Source organism: Tinamus guttatus, unplaced genomic scaffold (assembly GCF_059628265.1).
Source record: "Tinamus guttatus ecotype Peru unplaced genomic scaffold, ASM5962826v1 Tinamus_guttatus_pri_ptg000198l, whole genome shotgun sequence".
NCBI classification, from domain to species: domain Eukaryota; kingdom Metazoa; phylum Chordata; class Aves; order Tinamiformes; family Tinamidae; genus Tinamus; species Tinamus guttatus.
Window position 1 is genome coordinate 4,425,297 of NW_028288732.1, and position 19,270 is coordinate 4,444,566.

Genomic DNA, 19,270 nt, shown 5'->3' on the forward strand with positions numbered 1-19,270 from the left:
GAGGATTGTGGCGCTCTCTAAGCTTAAGTCACCTTGTATAAAATGATCAATAAACATCAAACGCCATTTGTCCTAGCACCATAGTTTCAAGGCTGGACTCCATTTCCATCTTTCTCAATCTTGTATCCCTAATTCCCTAGTTCTGGTGGGCACAAATCAGCTGTCATCCTGGCTTCAGCTCTTCAGGGGAAGCATCCATGCTCCTCTGGATGCCGTTCCCTACCTAGTAACAAAGTGAGCTTGTGTGAGTGAGTCCCGTCTTGGCATTGCTGAGTTATCCTTGGGGTAATGATAGAACACTAGGCTGCTCAAACCTCCCTCGCTGCACCCAGCTCAGCTTTGCAATTCATACAACTTTCTTTGTTTCTGATCATGGCTTGCTGGATGCAGCATGAAAAATCCTGAAGTGCTGCTCATTGCATGAAATTCTGTATTTCAGTCTGAGACCAAATGGAGTTGATGGGTCATAGGGCAGGGACTGTTGGGAGACAGATGTTCTTGATAGCTAAATCTTCTGTACATCAGCCCCATCCTGCTCCCCTCCCTCTGACAGAGCTCAGCATGCACACAAGTTCCCTGTGGCATGACCATAACTTCAGACCCAGTAACAGCACTTAACAGACCCAGTAACAGCTAAATGTTGGCAGGTATCCTGGGGGATACAATAAGCCAGTTCTGGGTGGCTCTCCTCCAACTGGCAGCTTGGACACCAAACTTCAGAATTACAGATGCCCCATCAGCTGCCCTGGATCACGTTAGTGTGTGCCCCCTAACCAACACTGAGCCTTGGAACACATCACCACAGCAATGATGCCCACACCACGGCCCCAGACCAAGGGGAAGGTTTCCCAAGCCACCTTGAGCAGCTGGGATGACGTTTGCCCAGCCCATGGCACCTCAGCAGCCAGAGCATCAGCATCGAGCAGTTCGCCTTTGCCAGTGGACACCTGGGACATCGGTTGGCCCTTGATGCTGCCTGTCACAACACCACAAAGCTCTAACGTCCTTGCTGAGCTTCGGGATGCGGACAGCCTTCATGGGGACACTGGTGCCTGGGAAGAACCAGCTTGCTGTGTCTCTCCCCAGCAGACACCAGCCACAGTTCCCATTCCACGTCTGCCCCTGAGTAATGGATTGGCAGCTGGCATGCAGTGGGGCTACTTCTGGAGTCCACCATGGACCTGGTTAGGGGTAGGATTAAAATACCGCTGCAGAGGAAGGTCTTTTTGGGTAAATAATAACCTGGAGTGAGGAAGCACCACAGCAGGCTGCAACACCCAGCATCTCCCTGGCTCCTGAAGGGCGCAGGGCAGAACTCCCCCCACAGAGCTCATCGGGGTAAATCCCGAATCGCTTCCTAGTGTCACTGGTTTCTGCTGGATTCACACCAGCATGATCAAGGCAAGACTTGGGTCAAGGTCACCCAGGCCCATTGCTGGGCTTCACAAGAGCTAGACAATGTGTGTCCTTGTGCCACTTGGCTGTCTAACTGGGAGACTGTTCATGCAATGTAGTTGAATGGCGATTTAAGCAAGATTTGTGCCCTGTGTAAGCGACGGGGACACCCCAGTACTCTGGACAAGCTAAGGCTTAGACCCTGCAAAGGCAAAGGCAAAGGCATTGGGAAGCAATGAGGTTGGATAGGGTTCCGCAGCCCTGCTGGGGTGCAGAAGATGCCCTCCCAGTCCACCCTCTCTTCAGGGTGATGAGGAGCTGGCCATGATCCAGTCATCCCATTCAAGGCAAGAGACATTCAGGCTCCGTGTAGGATTTGGGCCCAGAGACCAGCTCTCCAGGTGCAGTGTCACATGGGGCCTGCCAGGGCACTGCCTTTGTGAAGGGACCTTGTACACTCCAATCTGGTGTCCACTCCTACCAGCCACCCATCTTCTCCAAGCAGAAACCATGTACACCTTCTTCTGAAAAGTCATGTTTTCCATGTGTGCACCTGTTTGTGAGACCTTTCCGTGCTCTGAGCACCGCTAGCAAGAGTCGCCTCTCACTTGTTCTCATGATAGATGCCTTAGAAATACCCAGGCGTGATGGCACCTCGCAGGACCAGCTTTATGCTTTCAGGGAGACAGATCAACATTATTTTCCTACCAGCTGTTGTTCTATGTCACGTTGGAGGTGGCCATGTTAGTCCTGCTTCTGCAAGGTATTGAGGCACCTGCGTGCCCGCCAGCGTGTGCCCAAGCACCGTGTTGAACCACAGCCTGCTAGTCCCTTCGCAGCCTTAACCTCCTGCTACAGAGCAGTGACCAGCACCCGCTGTCGTGTCAGCTTCGTTGCACCGCTTCGCTTGACGAGGGCTTCCCTGCTCTTTGGCAGCTGCAGGCATCCTTGCACTGGATCAATGCTTTGAGCAAGGTCCTTTGGTTGTTCCTATCCCTCTCCTGGAGCATCGCATGGTCTGTCCATCTCTCCAGCCAGGCCAGAAGGCTGCAGTGGGTTCCACTGGACTGCCCAAAGTGGCCTCCAGGAAGCATACAGAGATGCCGCACCACCAAACTTGGGCCAGGAGCATCTCAGCCTCAGCCAGAGGAAGGTCAGAGCCAGGATGAAACATAGATCTGGCCAACTTCTGTTATGGAAATCCTACACTTCCCCTTGGAGTGAACTGGAGCCTGGGTAGGCTCAGGGGAAAGCAGCAAAGCCCAAAACTCTCGAAGTGTTGGCCACCTCCGGAGCCCTCCATCTCCGGGGTCCGTTCGGATATACAGGGCTGGGGAAGCTGGCAGTGGGTGTGAGCGCTGAGACCCAAACACCCATTGCTCCACCCTGAGGCCCCAAAAAGGAGCGTTCACGCACGTGGTACACTAAGAAAACGTAGGCAGACGAGTATCACGGTATCACGTATTCCTCCCCAACCTCAGCGGCACCACACACACAACCCTGCGGTCCAAACAGCGCCTGGCCACGAAGCCACCTCTCCAAAGGCCCCGTGTGCCGCGTGGACGGAGCGAAAATACCTCAAGTCCTTCCGAGCAGCTTCCGCTCTTAGTCCCTCCACAGGTTGATTCCACCTGGTTGCCACCACCCGGCTGCAAGACCCAGCACTCCAGCCCCTCCAGCAGAAGGGACATCGCGCCCCGAGGGAGGACACCGGCTGTCACCAAGTCAGCTTGTAAATGATCTTTACTTCTCTCAATTTGTTTGTTCCTTCTGATGTATATCTTGCTTTTTTCTTCTTCTTTTTTATTTTTTTTGGACATGGTATTTTCTGGTGTAACATTTCTCTGCAGTTCTGGTATGAAATTGGTGTATTTGTTAAAAAGTTCTTTCTTTTTTTTTTGTGGTTTCCAAACCCCCATTGGTGCACTGTACAATGGGATGTTGTAGTGTGTCATGGAGAAAGAAAAAAAAATACGCAGATATGTTATGGAGTGCTTTTTATTTTCAAATGATTGTGTTGTTGACAATTATGCATATAATATATATATTATCAAGATACTAAGAAAAAAAATCTAAATTTACCAAAATGTGTATATTTTAATAAATGCATAAAGCTTATTGTGTGCCTTTACATTAAAAAAAAAGGATTTTTAAAGAAAGCCAGAGACAATGTGTCTTAGTATCAATTTCTGTAGTAATGTAAATCTTTTAAATGAAATACTAAACTAAAAAAAAAGCAAGGAAGAAAAAGGAACTTCCCATTTCAATTTTGCTAAGCTGAGCAGTACCTTGAGCTCTGATTTGTTTATTTTCTTTTAAAGCTAAATTGAAGTTAAAGATGAACAAACCTTGCCTTAAGTGCTTCAAAATTTCCTTTGTAGAAGATCCATTTAAACAGGCTGATTTTGGTATTGACTTGCACTGTTGTGAAAACAAACAAAAAAAATGGTTATCCGTTTACACAGTAAAAAAAATAAAGAAAAAAAAAAGAAAGAAAATGAGTGCAGGTTGACTATGACGGTTTGTGGTCCCCGGGGTGCCCGGAGCGGCCCGGGATGCAGCGGGCGCGAGGCCGAGGCCGGAGCAGGGCCCACGGCCGCACATCTGTGCTGGGCCCACCCGCTGCGGCGCCCGCACATCGATGGCTGCGATGATGGCGCGGTCACAGCGCCAGCGCATCGATGGCCACGGTGACAATGTGATCACAGCACCAGCGCATCGATGGCCACGCTGATGGCGCGGCTGCACATCGATGGCCATAGCGACAGTGTGGTCACAGAGCCAGCACATCGATGGTCACAGTGATGGCGCGCCCGCACATTGATGGCCACGGTGACAGTGTGGTCACAGCGCCAGCGCATCGATGGTCACAGTGATGGCGTGGCCACACATCAATGGCCACGGTGACGGTGCGGTCATAGTGACAGCGCATCGATGGCTGCGGTGATGGTGCAGCCGCGGTGCCCACGCGTCGATGGCTGTGGTGATGGGGCAGCCACGGTGCCCGCGCGTCGATGGCTGCGGTGATGGTGCAGCCCCAGCCCCTGTGCATGGAAGGCCACAGTGATGGTGCAGCCACGTGCACACAACAGCCGCCTGTGCCCGCTGCCTGACGTAATGGGCAGCGTGGCCGGCCCGCCGCCGCGCCGGGCACGACCGGGCTCGGAGCCCTCTGCAACGTGAGCGCCGCCCAAGGGAGCCATGTTCAAGGTGCTTGGGGGTCATGGCTGCGGTCCTCCAGCTTCCCCCCCAAACACTCGGCTGTCACCTCCACGCAGGAGGGAGGCCTGGGAGGCCCAGGCCCCGCTGGTTCAGTCTGTGGCACCGAGGCCGGCAGAAAGAATGCAATCCACCAGCAAACCTGGCCTCCGAGCTCGTCCCTCCCGCCAGAACAGCTCAGCCCTCCCGCCTTCCACACAGGCGAACACCAGGATTCTTCCTCTTTCTGCTCCCGAATCGCTGCTCTTTCTGAAGCCCAGCTTACACAAATTGCTCCAACAGGGTTAACATCTCTGAAGACAGATGGGGTTTTGTACAGACGTAATTAAATTGCTGCGGCCTCTAGTAAGGACAGAGTTAGATTGATCTTACACGCTTTTAATCAAAGAGAGAGATGACCTCTTTGCAGGCCTCAGCTCAGCTCTTATTTTAAATACTTACAGCAATGTGGCTTATAAACTTGGGCAAAACCCAGCCCTGCCGCCCTAGTGCAGGGATGTCCCCGTGGATTCATGAATTAGCGCTGGGTGCACATGACTATGGGGACAGTTAAAATAACAAATGTGCTACAGAGCAGTCGGCACCGTGCCAGGAGGTGACCCAGGCCCTGGAAATCTCCAGGGAACACAAGGCCTGTTTAACTCCCCGTGGAGCAGAATCGCTCATTCTAAATTGCTGCAAAAGAAAAAAAAAATCTTCAAAATCACTGGGAAATCCATGACATGGAAACACACAGGGACGCTAAAAGAATACAAGAAGGCGGCAGTGTTTGCACATACTCTGTTATTTATTGTACAGTATTTCACTTACAGTACAAAGACATCATCAGTATTCACCAGAATTGTATTTTAACAGGTACATTATACTGCATGTTAAAAATGTGCTACTCTAATGACACGAGATAGAACACAAATTAATGGAAAGAAAGGAAAGAAAGTTTTTAAAAAATGTAAAAATAACATTTTTAGTAACTGTACAAAAAAAAGAAAAAAAACTTTAAAAAAGGAACAGAGAGCTGGGATTAGAGCCCCCTAAGTCATTTTAAAATATGTACAAATGTGCTGTTATTTACCTTCTAATTAGGACCTTTGAGTTCTGCTTCCTTCATACTGATGAACTTGGAGGGTAGGGGATACACTGTTACTAAAATGAATAGACTCATACAAAAGTATTTACAGAGAAAGGAAAACAAATGCAGAACAAATCTACTCTTCCAGAAGAGAAACATTTGCGGGGTTGGAGAGTACAATCTTCCTCCCTACCCTCTCGCCCAGACCTTGCCAGAGCAGTGACCTTGAACATGGGAAAGCAGAGAGTTACGTGGTCAGAGGAGCCCTTTTAGCACTGGGAAAGTCTCTCTCCTTTTCTGTTTTATGGCTTTAAACCCTCAACCTGCCACCGGGTGAGGCGGGAGGCAAAACCCCCGCACACCCCCGGCCCCGCAGCCGCGTGGGCCATCCCACGGATGAGACGCGAGGAGAGGCAGCCGGGGTAACATGGGAAGCACCGGAGCCGTTGGGTTTGCTGGAGGTTTCTTGCTAGAAAAAGGGGGCAACGGATGGGGACACTACTGATTTAAACCTAGCGGAGGAGCACGCTGCTTTTCTAAATCCTCCCCTGGGGGCCGGCGCGCCGCCGCGAAGCCGGGCAGGCGCCGAAGCGCCCGGCCGCTGCCAGGCCCGTGAGCCGGGCGCCTACACGTGGGCGCTCTTGGCGTGGGTGGGCGAGCTGGAGCCCGAGGCGTAGTAGAAGCGGTTCTCGCCGAAGGTCTGCGCGTCGCCCGAGCAGCACACGATGACGCAGCCGCCGAAGAGGCAGAGGGCAGAGCCGATCCAGCCCGTGTAGAGCGAGTAGCCGAAGCTCATGATGGTGGTCTCGCGGTGGGCGCACACGGGGAACCAGATGGTGGCCACGACGCCGCACATGGCTGGGGAGACAGGGAGAGCAAGGGTGGCTGAGGCCGCCCGGGGCCCGCGGCGCTCGCCGAGCCAGCGCCACGATATTCACGGCCGCCACCTCACACCTCTGGTGACACCGCGTCCCAAACCCCCCGGCAGCTGCAGAAGGGCACGAGCCGAAGCATCCGAGTCCCTTTTGCCGGCTGGGGAGAGGCAGGAGGCAGGGACTCGCACTTCGGCTCTGCTACGCACGCAGTGCGGCCTCCCACGGGTTATTTTCCCTCCACGGGACGGAGAGGAAGCCCTTCCCCATCCCCTTGCAGGGACACGGTGGGAGCGGGACTGGGAGCCCCCGCGCTGGATCCAAGCCGGGGTGTGGGAGGGAGCAAGCGCAAATTTGGGAGGCCTGAGGACTGAGGGGGAGCCGCAATCTCTCCCAAATACTTGCAAACAAGAAGAAAAAACAACTGCTGCTTCACCCAACCTGATACATTTACAAAGAAAACATTTTCTTTTTCCAAAAAAGTAGTTTTAAGGGTGGAGAATGAATGTCATTCCTGAAATCAATTCTTTGGAGAGCTGCAGAATTAGAAATAACTTAAATCAGAAGCAAACCATGAAAACCGTGTGCGTTGGTGACACAGTTAAAACTGGGTCTCGGACCCACCTGGTGTAAATCACGTCTGCATTAACCCACTTATCATGTCCTCTGCTCACATCAATTCACATCACTCCGGTCACTCCAGCTGAACCGTCATATCAACGTTTAGGAAGTTACCCATCACTTAGCAAGACAGAGCAGGCCCTACTAAACGCAAGCGGAAAATGGGCAGGGATAAAAGCAGCAGCAGGGAGCAAGCACTACAGGCTTAAAAAAAAATGGAGAAGGAAGTGTCACATAACTCTGGAAAATAAATTCCACCACAGTATGGAAAATTTTCTCTACAGTAAGTGATAGAGCCAAACAGTTTTCCGAAAGGAAAGCAGTATTCTACCTAAGGCCTAAGTCAAAAATCACTGCACAGTCCCCACGTGCACCCAGGGCAACAGGAGTCGAGGGCGTTAATCACCTCGCCGGAGCAGGTCCTAAAACAATACTCCTTTATGGCTCGTACATCTGAGGAGAATTAATCTGTCAATATTTACTTCCCCCGGGGACAAGCTGTGCAGGACTCCATCCTTGTGGCTATCAGGGAATCAGAGCAAAACAATAACAAGGCTGTGGCAGCGTGACAGATTTCCACCGACCGCGTTAAAAGATATCTTGAGGCGGTGTCAAAAAGTTAAGGTTGAAAGAGAGGAAAAAAAAAGTGGTCGAGAGAAAAAATAAGACTGTTTAGTTGAAGGAGAGAACAAACTAGAGCTGCTGGCCAGTACAGCAGAAAACCCATCCCCAATAGCTGCAGCTATTATGAGAGAAAATATTTTCTTACGGAAAAGAGAAGAACATTTGAAGGATGCTAATAAAGCCAGTAATAATTCTGGGCCTCCTCAAAGCACAGGCCCCGTGTCTTTGCAAGGAATTTTTTGGAGAAGCAGGGAGGGGAGAAGAGCGTTTATCCTGCACATGAATTCGAGTCTTGCAAACAAGTCGTGAGCCTCTAATGCTTTAAAACAAAAATGTATCAGTTGGGAATCTGAAAAGCATTCTAATGCTTCAGAAAAAACAGTTTCTTTGTTGTCCGAAAAGACACAATCATCTTTTCTTTTTCTGTCAGCAATAGATACATATACATACATATATATTTATGTCCACAGACTATAAGAGCCTTATCTTTCCAGACCCTCCTCCACAACACAGGGTCACAGAAGAGCTCTCAAGGGCACTAATACAATAGCAGCTCTTGTGCGTGTGGCTGAACGACATGCAAAACCAGCTTATTTGAACGCTGACCATTTCTGAGAACTGTGCTACAAGAAGCCACATGGGTTAGTGCGACCTCTCCACATTCAGATGCCACCAGCTGCCACCACAGTGACCCCACAGCTCGGAAAGAGGAATGCCCTGAAACAGCACGGGGTTTTGCATAGACTAAACCTGGCCGTAAATCCTCCGAGGAAGATGTGAAAAGGACAGTGTGTAATTGCAGTGTTTCTTTCAGGCTGAGGTGCACTCACATTGCAACCGAAGAGCTGCTTTGCCAAGCAAGGCGGTGGGATTGCAAAGGACATTTTAGGGCAAGTTTCAGCACATTCCACTACAGGCTCCGCACAGGGAAGAGCTGTTCATGTATAAATCATGACTACTTCTCTCTTGTGCTAATGCTAAGGGACTCGTTGCCTCTGCCTAATTAAGAGGGAGTGCAGCCAGTAAAGCTGCTGCAGTCAATGCAGTCTGGCACAAGTGAGGCGAAGTCTGCAAATAGAAGGAATATTTTTTATTAGGCCAAGTAGGTTTATTGGGAAAACAGGCATATTTTGGGGGTGCATCCATTCTAGAAAGCTTGCCTGCTTTTTGCAGCAAGGGTAGGCAGTCTAGTAAAAGATGCTGCATCTAACCACAAGGCTCATTTCAGTAACATACTGTGCATTATCCTTGGCTCCATCAGATCCCTGTAAGGTCATAGGGCTGCATCCCAGCCTCCCAACTTTTCCATGTCCTTATTTATTTATCTGTTTTTATTATGGACCTACAGTGTCTCAGCCCATTGAGCTGAAACTCTGAAAATTCGACCTCACAAGCATAAATTAACTAGGGGGAAGCATGAGCAAACGGGAAGTACAGAGGGTGCTTGGGGAGGTGGGAAAGGTGGAGCAGCATTAATCTAACCCAAGGGACAGGGAGTCCCTGCCAAATTCCTCAGCAGTAAGTCAAGAGAAATTATCTGCTGAGGAAAGTATACTTTTCTTTCACAGATAGATTTAGTTATTCTGAGTAGCCAACTGCAAGTCATGCAGATTTCTCTTTCAAAGCTTTTGTTCTTGCATAAAGAAATAACAGATACATGGATGTGGGGAGGATTCTGCGTGTTAAAGGCAATCATGCTCTGCTGATATCCATGGCTGTATGAGCAAGCCTCATACAAGCAAAATAATCTCGTGGAACACCACTGTATCCACTGGGAATGGCCAAGTTCATGGCCCAGTCCCCAAAAGCACAAAGTCATTTTGCCTTTTGCACAGCACAGAAACATCTTAGAGCTACGTGGCAGCCTAGAGAGGTGCGTCCATCTCCTGCACCTAGCAGAGGATCAGCCTCCCCAAGCCAAAAGAGCCAGCCCTTATAAACACCCACTTTCAAACCATGGCTCTCAAGAATCGACTATTCTGATAGAAAGCAGCGTCCAAAGGACCCATTTACAGACCTTTATACAGCTAACACAATCGTTTTGCAGTAGTAATTCCTGGTATCTGATATAGTTTTCAGCTGTGTTTTTCAGCATCCCAGGTCCCTCACCTCCAGTAGGAAAATGGCCTCTTGGTAACCAGTAAGGGGTCCCCTGATTTAGCACCAGCAACACAGGATGGACGAGGGTTTTTTCCATCAACACTACCATTTGAAATATTTTCATACTAGTTCAGAGGGAACCGCTGCTGACAGATGTTTTTAGCAATAAATCAATTTGTTTGGGCAGATAGGATGAAGCAAAGTCATAAATACATCAGCAGGCAGGATAGCAGGGTGTGCACACACATGTCATGCTCTTTACAGTTTGCTATTATCGCTGCATAGTAAAACCCATGGAATATTTGAACACATGGTTTTCCTGGGAAGCTTTTTTTTTTCCCTCTTTAATTTGGTTTCTCATTGTGTTTTCAGCTCCCGCTTTTTGTTTTAACAATTTCAGTGATAAACTGCCATCCTTTCCCTGGATAAGTATCATTTGTCATGGGATCAGCTCCCATGATCAGATCTCCATTTTCAATATATCTGTTATGTCAGTATGTGTTTTTGCTTTTGCTTTATGTGTGTGTGTTTGTATGTGTTTTTTCTTAACCAGACCTCTAGAGCCAACCTCCATTTAGAGGATATGGCTGGAGCCCTTATGGTTGAGGAGAAAATGCTAAAAACCATAAATCAGAATTCAATGGCCAGAAGGCAAATAAGAAGAGCCCAGGACATGTTACTTCTGGAATATTGTGACTTTTAAGTCAGCATTATGTCTTTTGATGTCTGATTCATACTTATTAAACGCTCTGGAGTGGCAACACCTCATTTTTAAAATAGCAGATCATTAATCAGCTTAAACAGTGTCAAAGTCCCAAGCCCCATACATTATCCTTCTTCCAAGGGACTATTTTGATAACTGGCCTGGAAAAAATCAAGGTTTTGTTAAAAAAAAAAAAAAAAAATGTAGCCCTTCAGAGCAAAATCAACATATATTGTTTATTTGCAATCTGACAAAAAAGCAATTCTCTTTTTCTCCTCTGGCTCATGGAGCACTAAAACTCCTCATTTATCCTCTTATGCCCATTCCCCTCATTGGTGTCACATCACAGCAAGAACAGAGCAAGAGAGTGCCGCACTAACCCAAAACACCCGGTATTGCACCAAAAAGGGGCCGGGATTTCAGCTTGGCCTATCACAGGTTAACGCAGTATTGTCACCACAAGTGCTGATCCTGCTGCTGGGATCAACTCCTCTCGTACTGCCATGTGGGAAAACCAGACCCATGAGCAGTGGTTTACAGGCAGCCACACAAATCGGGGCTGATCTGGGGCATCTTGGGCTCCAACGGAGAATTCACGTTTCACTGCCGCAAAGGGTAGCCCTGCTGGGATCACCCTGGCGCCCCAATATCGGGGCCTCGGTCACTGCACCCCACAGTTTCACTCACAGGAATCAGAGCAATGTTTTGTCTTGCTTTGTCAAGCCCAAATACGCTGCTCGAGGCTTTGGGACAGGACGAACTCCCACATGCCAGCAGCCAAATGTTCATAATGAGGATTTCCAGGGAAGCTGTCCATCCCCAAGAGCCCCTATAAAGGGCCTGGAAAGCCTAAAATGCTGATTTCTGATTTTCTGGTGTGGCAACATCTCTTTGAAACCCTGAGCTGCCCTGACCTCGGCCCCCTCCTCAGCCCGAGCACGCGAAGGCAGCGGCTCCCCGAGCCACGGGCCTGGCTTCCTCCACTGCAGCAGCTACATCCAGCACCCACTTGTGAAAAAAGAAAAGCAAAGAAGAAGGAGAAGAAGAGGGAAGACGACGAGCATGATGTCAGCGCTGGCTGCCAGCAGCCGGCAGAGCCGCACAAAGAGGCCACTTTCCCTCAGCCCTTGTCCTCTGCCAAACAAGCGGGCGAAAACAAGGCCCCGCAGCCTTGGTTGAGATGACGAGGCCTCAAGAACATGCAGGTGCTGCACTTGGGACAATGAGCTCCACAGTCCGAGCTGCTCCAAACAATCCTCCCTGCAGGCACCAAGGACGGGAAGAAATTCCCAAGGGGACGGGGAGGCCAAGGGCAAGGCTGGTGGTGCAGAGAGGGGTGGGATGGGGCGGCCCAGGTCTGTGTCCCCTGGTGTTCCCACGGGACCGGCAGCACGCTCGGAGCCATGGGCTTCCCTCCCCGCTGCTTGGCCTTGGGGACACGTACAGAGCAGGGGGAAGCGCTGGGAGGCGGCTCCTTCCCTGCAAGCAGCTCGGGAGTCGAGACCCTCTTCCAAAAACAGCACCGCGTCCACGGCAGGCGCGCACAGGCCCGGCAGCCGTCTGCCTGGTGTCGCCGCCACCGCCCTCCGCTGACACAGGCGGTGGCCTCGCACGGGGCTCCGTGCCAGGGGACTCCGTAAGACAAAGCACAGTAGGGCTTCGCGGCCCTCCCCCTCTCCTCGTCCTCCTTCTCATGCCTCTCGTTGGCCCTGCAGACCGAGCTCTGCAGCATCGGCCCAGCCCAGACAGCCACGTCCCTCAGTGGAACGTGCACAAGGGACGAGCGTGGCACCGTGCTGGGGTTGAGCGAGGCCTCCCACTCCGTGCGCCCATGGGCTGGGCAGGCACCTTACCCAGGAGAATGATGAGGATTCCTCCCAGCTGGGAACGCCGGTACTTGGCAGCTCCAGGCTCGTGGCCCATCCGGATACAGGGCAAGACCGTTATCAGCAGGAAAATAGCGGGCAGACCCAGAACCGAGGCGGCGATCATGAGCGCTCGACACGCCTGCACGTACCCTGTTGGCAAGGCAAGGAAACGAGTTTCTGGTTACTCAGCACAAGAGAAGATCTTCGGACAAACACTTTTGTCTGACCATCTCCCAGCACTTGCCTGGAACATGGGAGAGGGTTTGATCCTTTGGGTAAATAATTAAGCATTTGTGCAGCAGAGAGACTGCATTACAGTGGGGAGTGCAAAAACACGGGATGTGCAAGTTGAACATTTTCCACAAACTAAGTAGCATTGTTTGGAAAACACAAGCCCTTTCCAGCAGGACACTGGGAAATCACGGAGCTGGGGAGTAGAGGGAATAACAGAAAGGGAAATATCTGGGAAGAAGTTTTCTAATTATTTTCAGAGACAGTTGCAAGTAAACAACAAGAGTTTGAAGTGTTAAAGAATGGCTTGCTCTGACCAGAGAAGGTCCATCGGAGGAGCGTGGGACCGTTCAAGACCCATTCCTGGAACAGGCCATCACAACGGTACAGGTAACTGTAAGACACCGTCACCAGTGGCACTGTGAAGGTGACGGCTGTTGGCCTGGGAAGGGGGACGCTCAGCAATCCTGGTCACATACCCATCCCGCCCATCAGCAGGTCAGAGCAGGGTCTCAGATGAGGGTCCCATGGCTGCTGAAATGGAGTTAGGGAAGAAACGTGACTGCACTTCTTAGTAAGATTTGCTCCAGCGCTTGGTGAGCCTCCAGCAGCTCTCAGTAGAGCAAGTCCTCTGGCTCTCCTTCCCTTTCTATTAACAAAACAAAACTGCCACACACAAACATGGTGTTTCACAAGGGCTCAAAGAACACTCATAAAGAGGGGTCTCGAGCAAGAACTACTGACATACAGGTAGGATACCATGAATGAGGATTTTACTCATCTTGGACATGCAGACTCTGCATATACTGAGTATCTGCTTCTATTTTTGAAGAGAGCAAAACAAAAACCAAGCGCTCTCATGAGTCCAGGGCAGAAAAAAAGAGAGACAGTAACAAAGGGCCAAAGCCCAGAGTAATCTCTGTAACTGATCCCAGTTAAACAAGTATATAAACCACTAGTTTTAAGAACTTGACTCAATCTATCACAGATTGGATGGATGTTCCGGCTACCAGACACACTAAGGTACATTTCTATTGGGGGAAGCTATAGACATCAAGAAGTTAAAAGCAGAAACATCTTGTATTGTGGTATGTCCTCCTGAAGAGGAACACTGCTTTCTCTTGCTGAAGGATTAATTGCCTCTTTATTAAACTTCATTAAACCATGTTTCTTCAGGGTATGTCTTTCCTCTCTCTTCACTACTGCTGCAACAACAGCAACAATGAAGGTAAATCTACTAAAAGCATACGAAAAAAGGGGGAATTGGAGCAATTCTGACAGGCGCAATACTGTTAAACATTATTAGCAAAGACCAGGGGTTATACCAGAGGGAAATTCAGAAGTTATCTTTCTGGCCTTGGTGAAATTCTTTTCACAACAGCGTAAAAAAATTAATGAGGAAAAAAATAGAAGGAAAACTATGAGGAATGTGTATATTGACTCAGGCAGGATTGGAAGTCTCTGAAATGCTACATGAGGTGCAATTGAAAAAGTAGCATGGCAAAAGAATTCTATAAAGCTTGCAGTGACTGAAATAGATAAAATCATTAAATTACAGAACCAAGATTACACAAGGACTTTGTCAGGCTTAGCTAGTTTGAAAGATATATTCATACAGATGGAAAACCTTGCTAAATCTTTGCTCTAGTGTAAAACTGAACAAAAATTACTACATAATTGGCAAATATCTAGAAAAATCAAACTTAGCTCTCTCTCTTTGCTAAGCAAAAGTTCTACCTTGCATTAACACAAGAGGTACAGGAACATCAAGACTAATGACAATCTTCCAAAAGATTAAAAGTCATAGCATCATTAATAATAAATCCTGAAAGATTCATTAGTCTCAAAATCATTTTAGGAAATTGATCTTTAATATTGTCAAGACAAAACTTAATGGGATGTCTATATCCTTCAAAATGCTGTATTACAGCTTCATACACTATTCTGTTTTGCAATACTGTCTAGATGAGCGATGCGAAGGGAATAGCAAGAGCATAGTAAGAGCAGTGATGGATAGCATTAAATGGGCTCTAACTGCATAAGATACCATGCCTAGCTACAATTAAAACAGGCCCAACTTAATGAAAACTGCGCTGAGAGCCATCATTCAAGTTATGTGGTATATTGCACCGGTCCAGCTCTGGAAGTGCCCTGGGTGGAAGGAGAGGGGATGGGGAACACACCTGGCAAGATGAGGATGTCCACGAGGGGCTTGCAGTGGTAGAGCCCCGTGGCCATGACGCAGTCCGCCCAGAGCCCCTTGGAGCCCAGCTCGTCCATCTTCCTGCAGGTGGTAATGGTGTAGCCGCAAGTCACCACCCAGTCGTTGGTGGCCGTTGCGACGACCACCCCGATCCACCCTATGAAGCTGCAGACGAAGCCGGCCAGGTGCAAGCAGGTGGCCACCATGTCGCTCCGTCCGCGCGGCGAGCTGCAGAGGAGAGAACGCAGAGAGTGTGAGCGGAGCCCGAGCGCGGCCCCGAGAGGTGCCCGAGCTCTGCTGCTCCAGGGGCTGCCGCTGCCCAGCTCCGTCCCGGGGAGGCGTCAGCGCTGCCCCGGCCCCGCGCGCAGGGGAGGAGCGAGCGGGGAGCCCCGGCTGCTCCCCGCCATGGGGCAGGGCCCATGGGGAGAGGAGGCGGCGCAGGAGCACAGCGCCCGTCACCCCAGCCCCGAGGAGGAGGGAAAGGGACGGGGCTGCCACAGACGGCACCCCGTTCTCTGGCGAGGCGCTCACTGCCCTTCTACGCAGGGCACTGTCCTCTGTTTCTCCCAATCGGTGCCTTACAACAGGCTGCTTCGCTTAACTGCAAACAGCCCAAATACTGAAGTTTCGGAATGAAGAATTGCAAATCAGAGCGATTTCGCTGAGCGGAGGATGAACCGTCACACTGATACCTCTTAAGCACAGGGCAGCAGCACGGACAGTTACCCCAGAGAGGGCTCCCATCGCCTCGTGCGAGCCGTCCCACAGCTTGACTGCAGCGAGCGGCCAAAACCAGCCTCCTTTCCTCCCTCTTGCTGGTGTTTTCAGCAGCTGCAAGAACACAAGAGACATCACTACTGACTCTTCTCGTGCCCGAGTTTTCAAAAGTACTAGTAACACTCAGAAGGCCCCAATAATTTTTTTTATCAGCATCTTAATTCCACTTTTGAATCCTAAAACCTAGGATGAGTGGCTTTTTACGCAGCCTCGTTAAGTTTGCAAATCTATTCCATATAGCAAGGAACAGTACAAGGCAAAACGTCATGAAGTGAAAAGCTTCACATGCTGTTCCGAGTCAGGGGAATATCTAGGCAAATAGGATATTCTCCCAGTGTTACTTTTTATTTCCACAAACACATATATATTATTGAATATCAGCCTATTCCTAATAAAACACATAGTGGTGCATCCACAAGTGCTTGCAGTTTTGCAAAGGAAAAGTTTGGAGCCAGACAAATAAAACATGCCTGTAGAGACCACTAGTGGAATAGTTTGATCATTACATCATTTTAAAAAAAATGACAGGAAGAAAATTAGAGAGCAATAAATTTACTTTACTCCTACAACTGTTAATGAAAAAGAAATACTGGAAGTTACACTCCAATATTAAGATGTCATGAATGAACTATATCACCCTCTTCAACCATTTTTTTCCATTCCTTAGTACACAAACCATGCATAAACCACAAGTAACAAGCAGCCCATGCTAAGCCTCGATTGCCACATGCTCTTTAGATTCAAAATTCAAGGACGTGTGGACATGATCCTGTTTTGCCAGAGCTGCCTCTAAACACTAGTTACTACTGACAGGTATGACAGGGTTGACAATTATCTTTAAATGGTAACAAACGCACAGAGAAGTTTTTAATAATACACATAAATGTGAAAGTTACTTTCACTTTTATTTTACATTGTTGATTGTATTTTTTTCTCTATACCCAGTTAACCTGCATCTTGGTGAAACCATGCGGCCAGCTGTTTTCCCTGGACTTTCGAGATGATTTGCTACTCACGCCCTTACTGCAGCAACAGTGTGAGTAGCTTAAAACCCATAATCTTTTTGTCTTGTTTGTGTTTTCCTTTGATCAGCTTTTAGTGCTTTCTATGGCAAGTGACAGCAGTTGCAATTAGCCATACCTGCTTACAGAAGCTCTCAACACCCTACGAGCTCTTTTCATATAAGTGACTCACCTAAACTTTATGTGTCTTTTGGTATGACAGCTTCTCCTTCGCTTGGAAGCACAGTAGAGTAAAAATACAGGAGGAGATGCATAAATAGACGTGGTGTACTGAAGGGTTAATCCTTCAATTTGGATAGCTAGCTGCTTTTTTTTTTTTTTTTTTTCTCCACATCAAAAGCTGAGCTCACCAAAATCTTACTGATTTAATCTTCATCCTGTTTGGTACTGCATCGTTGCTCTCTTTATCTCCAAAGCAAGCAAGCTGTACTTAGTAGCACTGAAGGTCTGTGATACTCTGAAACATAAGGAGGATTTCCCTTATACAAGGGTAATTCCTTAAAACAAGGACAAAATGCGCTCTGCTCTGGCTCTGCTGCGACTGTACACACTTATCTGTCACAAAACACCAGGAGGAATAAAATCACCTAGAAAATCCCCTATGAATTATTATTTGTAAAAGTGTCGTTTTTGTTTTTTTTAAACCAGACACTGTAACTTATTTAAATAGCCAACCCAACATGGCCCAGTTATAGCTGGGGATGTTAATAGAAGAGCCCTTCATACCTGGTCAGGATGAACAGCTCCTCCTTTTCCCCTTGGCACCTTCCAATCTCTCCCATTCTTATTTTCCTGCTACTTAAGTTTCCAGATGGTAGAAGAAGAAAACGCTGATAGTCATCCGGTGAGAGTCACTGCAGGGAAAATTTTCAATTGGCAGCAAATATTTTTTTTTCTCCAGCAAAGTAAGTGTAACTCTATTTTTCTGAATCTTAAATTCTTTATAAACTTCAGCATTTTATAAGGTAATATATTTTTAATCTTATTAATTACTAAATCTATTATGGAGAGGTGCAAACACTTGGAAATTGCCAGTCATGTAACATCAGAAGCTGTTCCCCTGCGCACAGTCCCAACATACAAGAACTTACACATGTAAATACATACATCAATTTTATGTCAAAATACAAAGAAATGTTAGTGTCAATAATATTTTCACTGAGATATAGGAACTTTAGAGAATTAACCTCTTGTCAGGGACAGCTACCACTCCTGGAGATTTTGCTAAACGTATCTTTTCCAAAACTGGGGACCTGCTTAAGGCAATGGGAGGTCTGCTAGCGACCTTCGGTGTAATCAGGTTTTTATTTACTGTAATCAAAGCCAGAAAGGCCACGTCCTCCTGGGAAAAGCAGCCTTGCTAAACACCTTCCAAAATGCCAGGTTTCTAATTGAGGGTACAAAAGCATTAAGACGACAAATGTCTTGACATTACAGATCTTTATTTGTTTTTTGAATCCACAATCTATACAAGGTATTTACAGGGCATGAAAATGGATAACAGCACAAAATACGATTGAGGTATAAGCTAAGAGCACAGTATGTCATGTTTCAATAAATATAATTCAAAATTTGTAAACTAAGTGACCAAATAGATGCATCTTGTTTACTAAAACCATATAAAATATCTGTTAAATCTCACGTGAGGTAGAGGACAGTTTTGTGTGTCATGTAATGCAACCACAGCAACTCTAGCAATAAAACTGTACATCATTGGCAAAGTATTAAAAATTGTTGAATGTACTGATCATTTTCTCAGGCTTTTACTATGGTTTCAGCATAGCTGTTCAACCTGTTGCCTTGAGCTAAGACAGACTCTTCGTGTTTGCAGCTATTTTCTGTAATTTAAGATTAATTATACTGGCATATCAACATCAATAAATACTTTTGAGTGACTACAAAAACACAAAAACAGCTTCTGTCAATTGCAGAAGGCAACATAACTGCAACGAAATATTTTAGACCAACACTTTTTAGCATTTCCTAGAATTATTTTAAATACAGTATAGCTGTGCTTTCCTTTAAGTGAGGTATCTATATTTGATGAAAAAAATCAATTGATACTGTTACACTTAATTTTCAAATAACAAATTAATTTTTAAAACATTTGTTTGCTGTGCTTGATGAAGTGCTTCAAACTCATTTTTCAAGCATTTTCCAAATGAAAATGAAAATTCTCACCAAAAAAAAAAAATTCTAAATAATGGAGACAGTATGAAATCATGCAATTAGTAAGCAGTAACTGTTTACTTTCACAAAAGCTAAAAATCAATTTTTTTTGAAAGAGATATGCAGCAAATAAAGTGTCTACAACAGGCTTTCTGCAGCAAAAGCTCTGCTGACTACGTCTCAAGCTACAAATGTAATGAGCAAGAAAATAAATCTTGAAATCTGCAGCTTTCTGTTGCTGAGTGTTGACGGATTAGATAAAAATGCTGAAGTATTGCAAGCACAGACGAACATTAGGTGCAATTATGTCTTTTGTTGACTTTACCATATTACAGAAAACTTTGTTGTGTGGATTAATTACACGATTAAGTGCAGAAAAAATACAAAGTTGTTGTCT

The 19,270-nt window shown here is 47.4% G+C and overlaps 1 protein-coding gene across 1 annotated transcript; it reads right to left on the reverse strand.

Moving 5' to 3' along the window:
• Positions 1-6,274: 6,274 nt before the first annotated feature.
• On the reverse strand, positions 6,275-15,230 carry CLDN11 (claudin 11). Its single transcript, XM_088523940.1, has 3 exons — positions 14,886-15,230; positions 12,457-12,621; positions 6,275-6,541 (listed from the first exon to the last, which is right to left on the reverse strand). Exons 1-3 carry the CDS (start codon positions 15,109-15,111, stop codon positions 6,309-6,311), a joined length of 624 nt encoding a protein of 207 aa, XP_088380066.1. The 5' UTR covers positions 15,112-15,230; the 3' UTR covers positions 6,275-6,308.
• Positions 15,231-19,270: the final 4,040 nt, after the last annotated feature.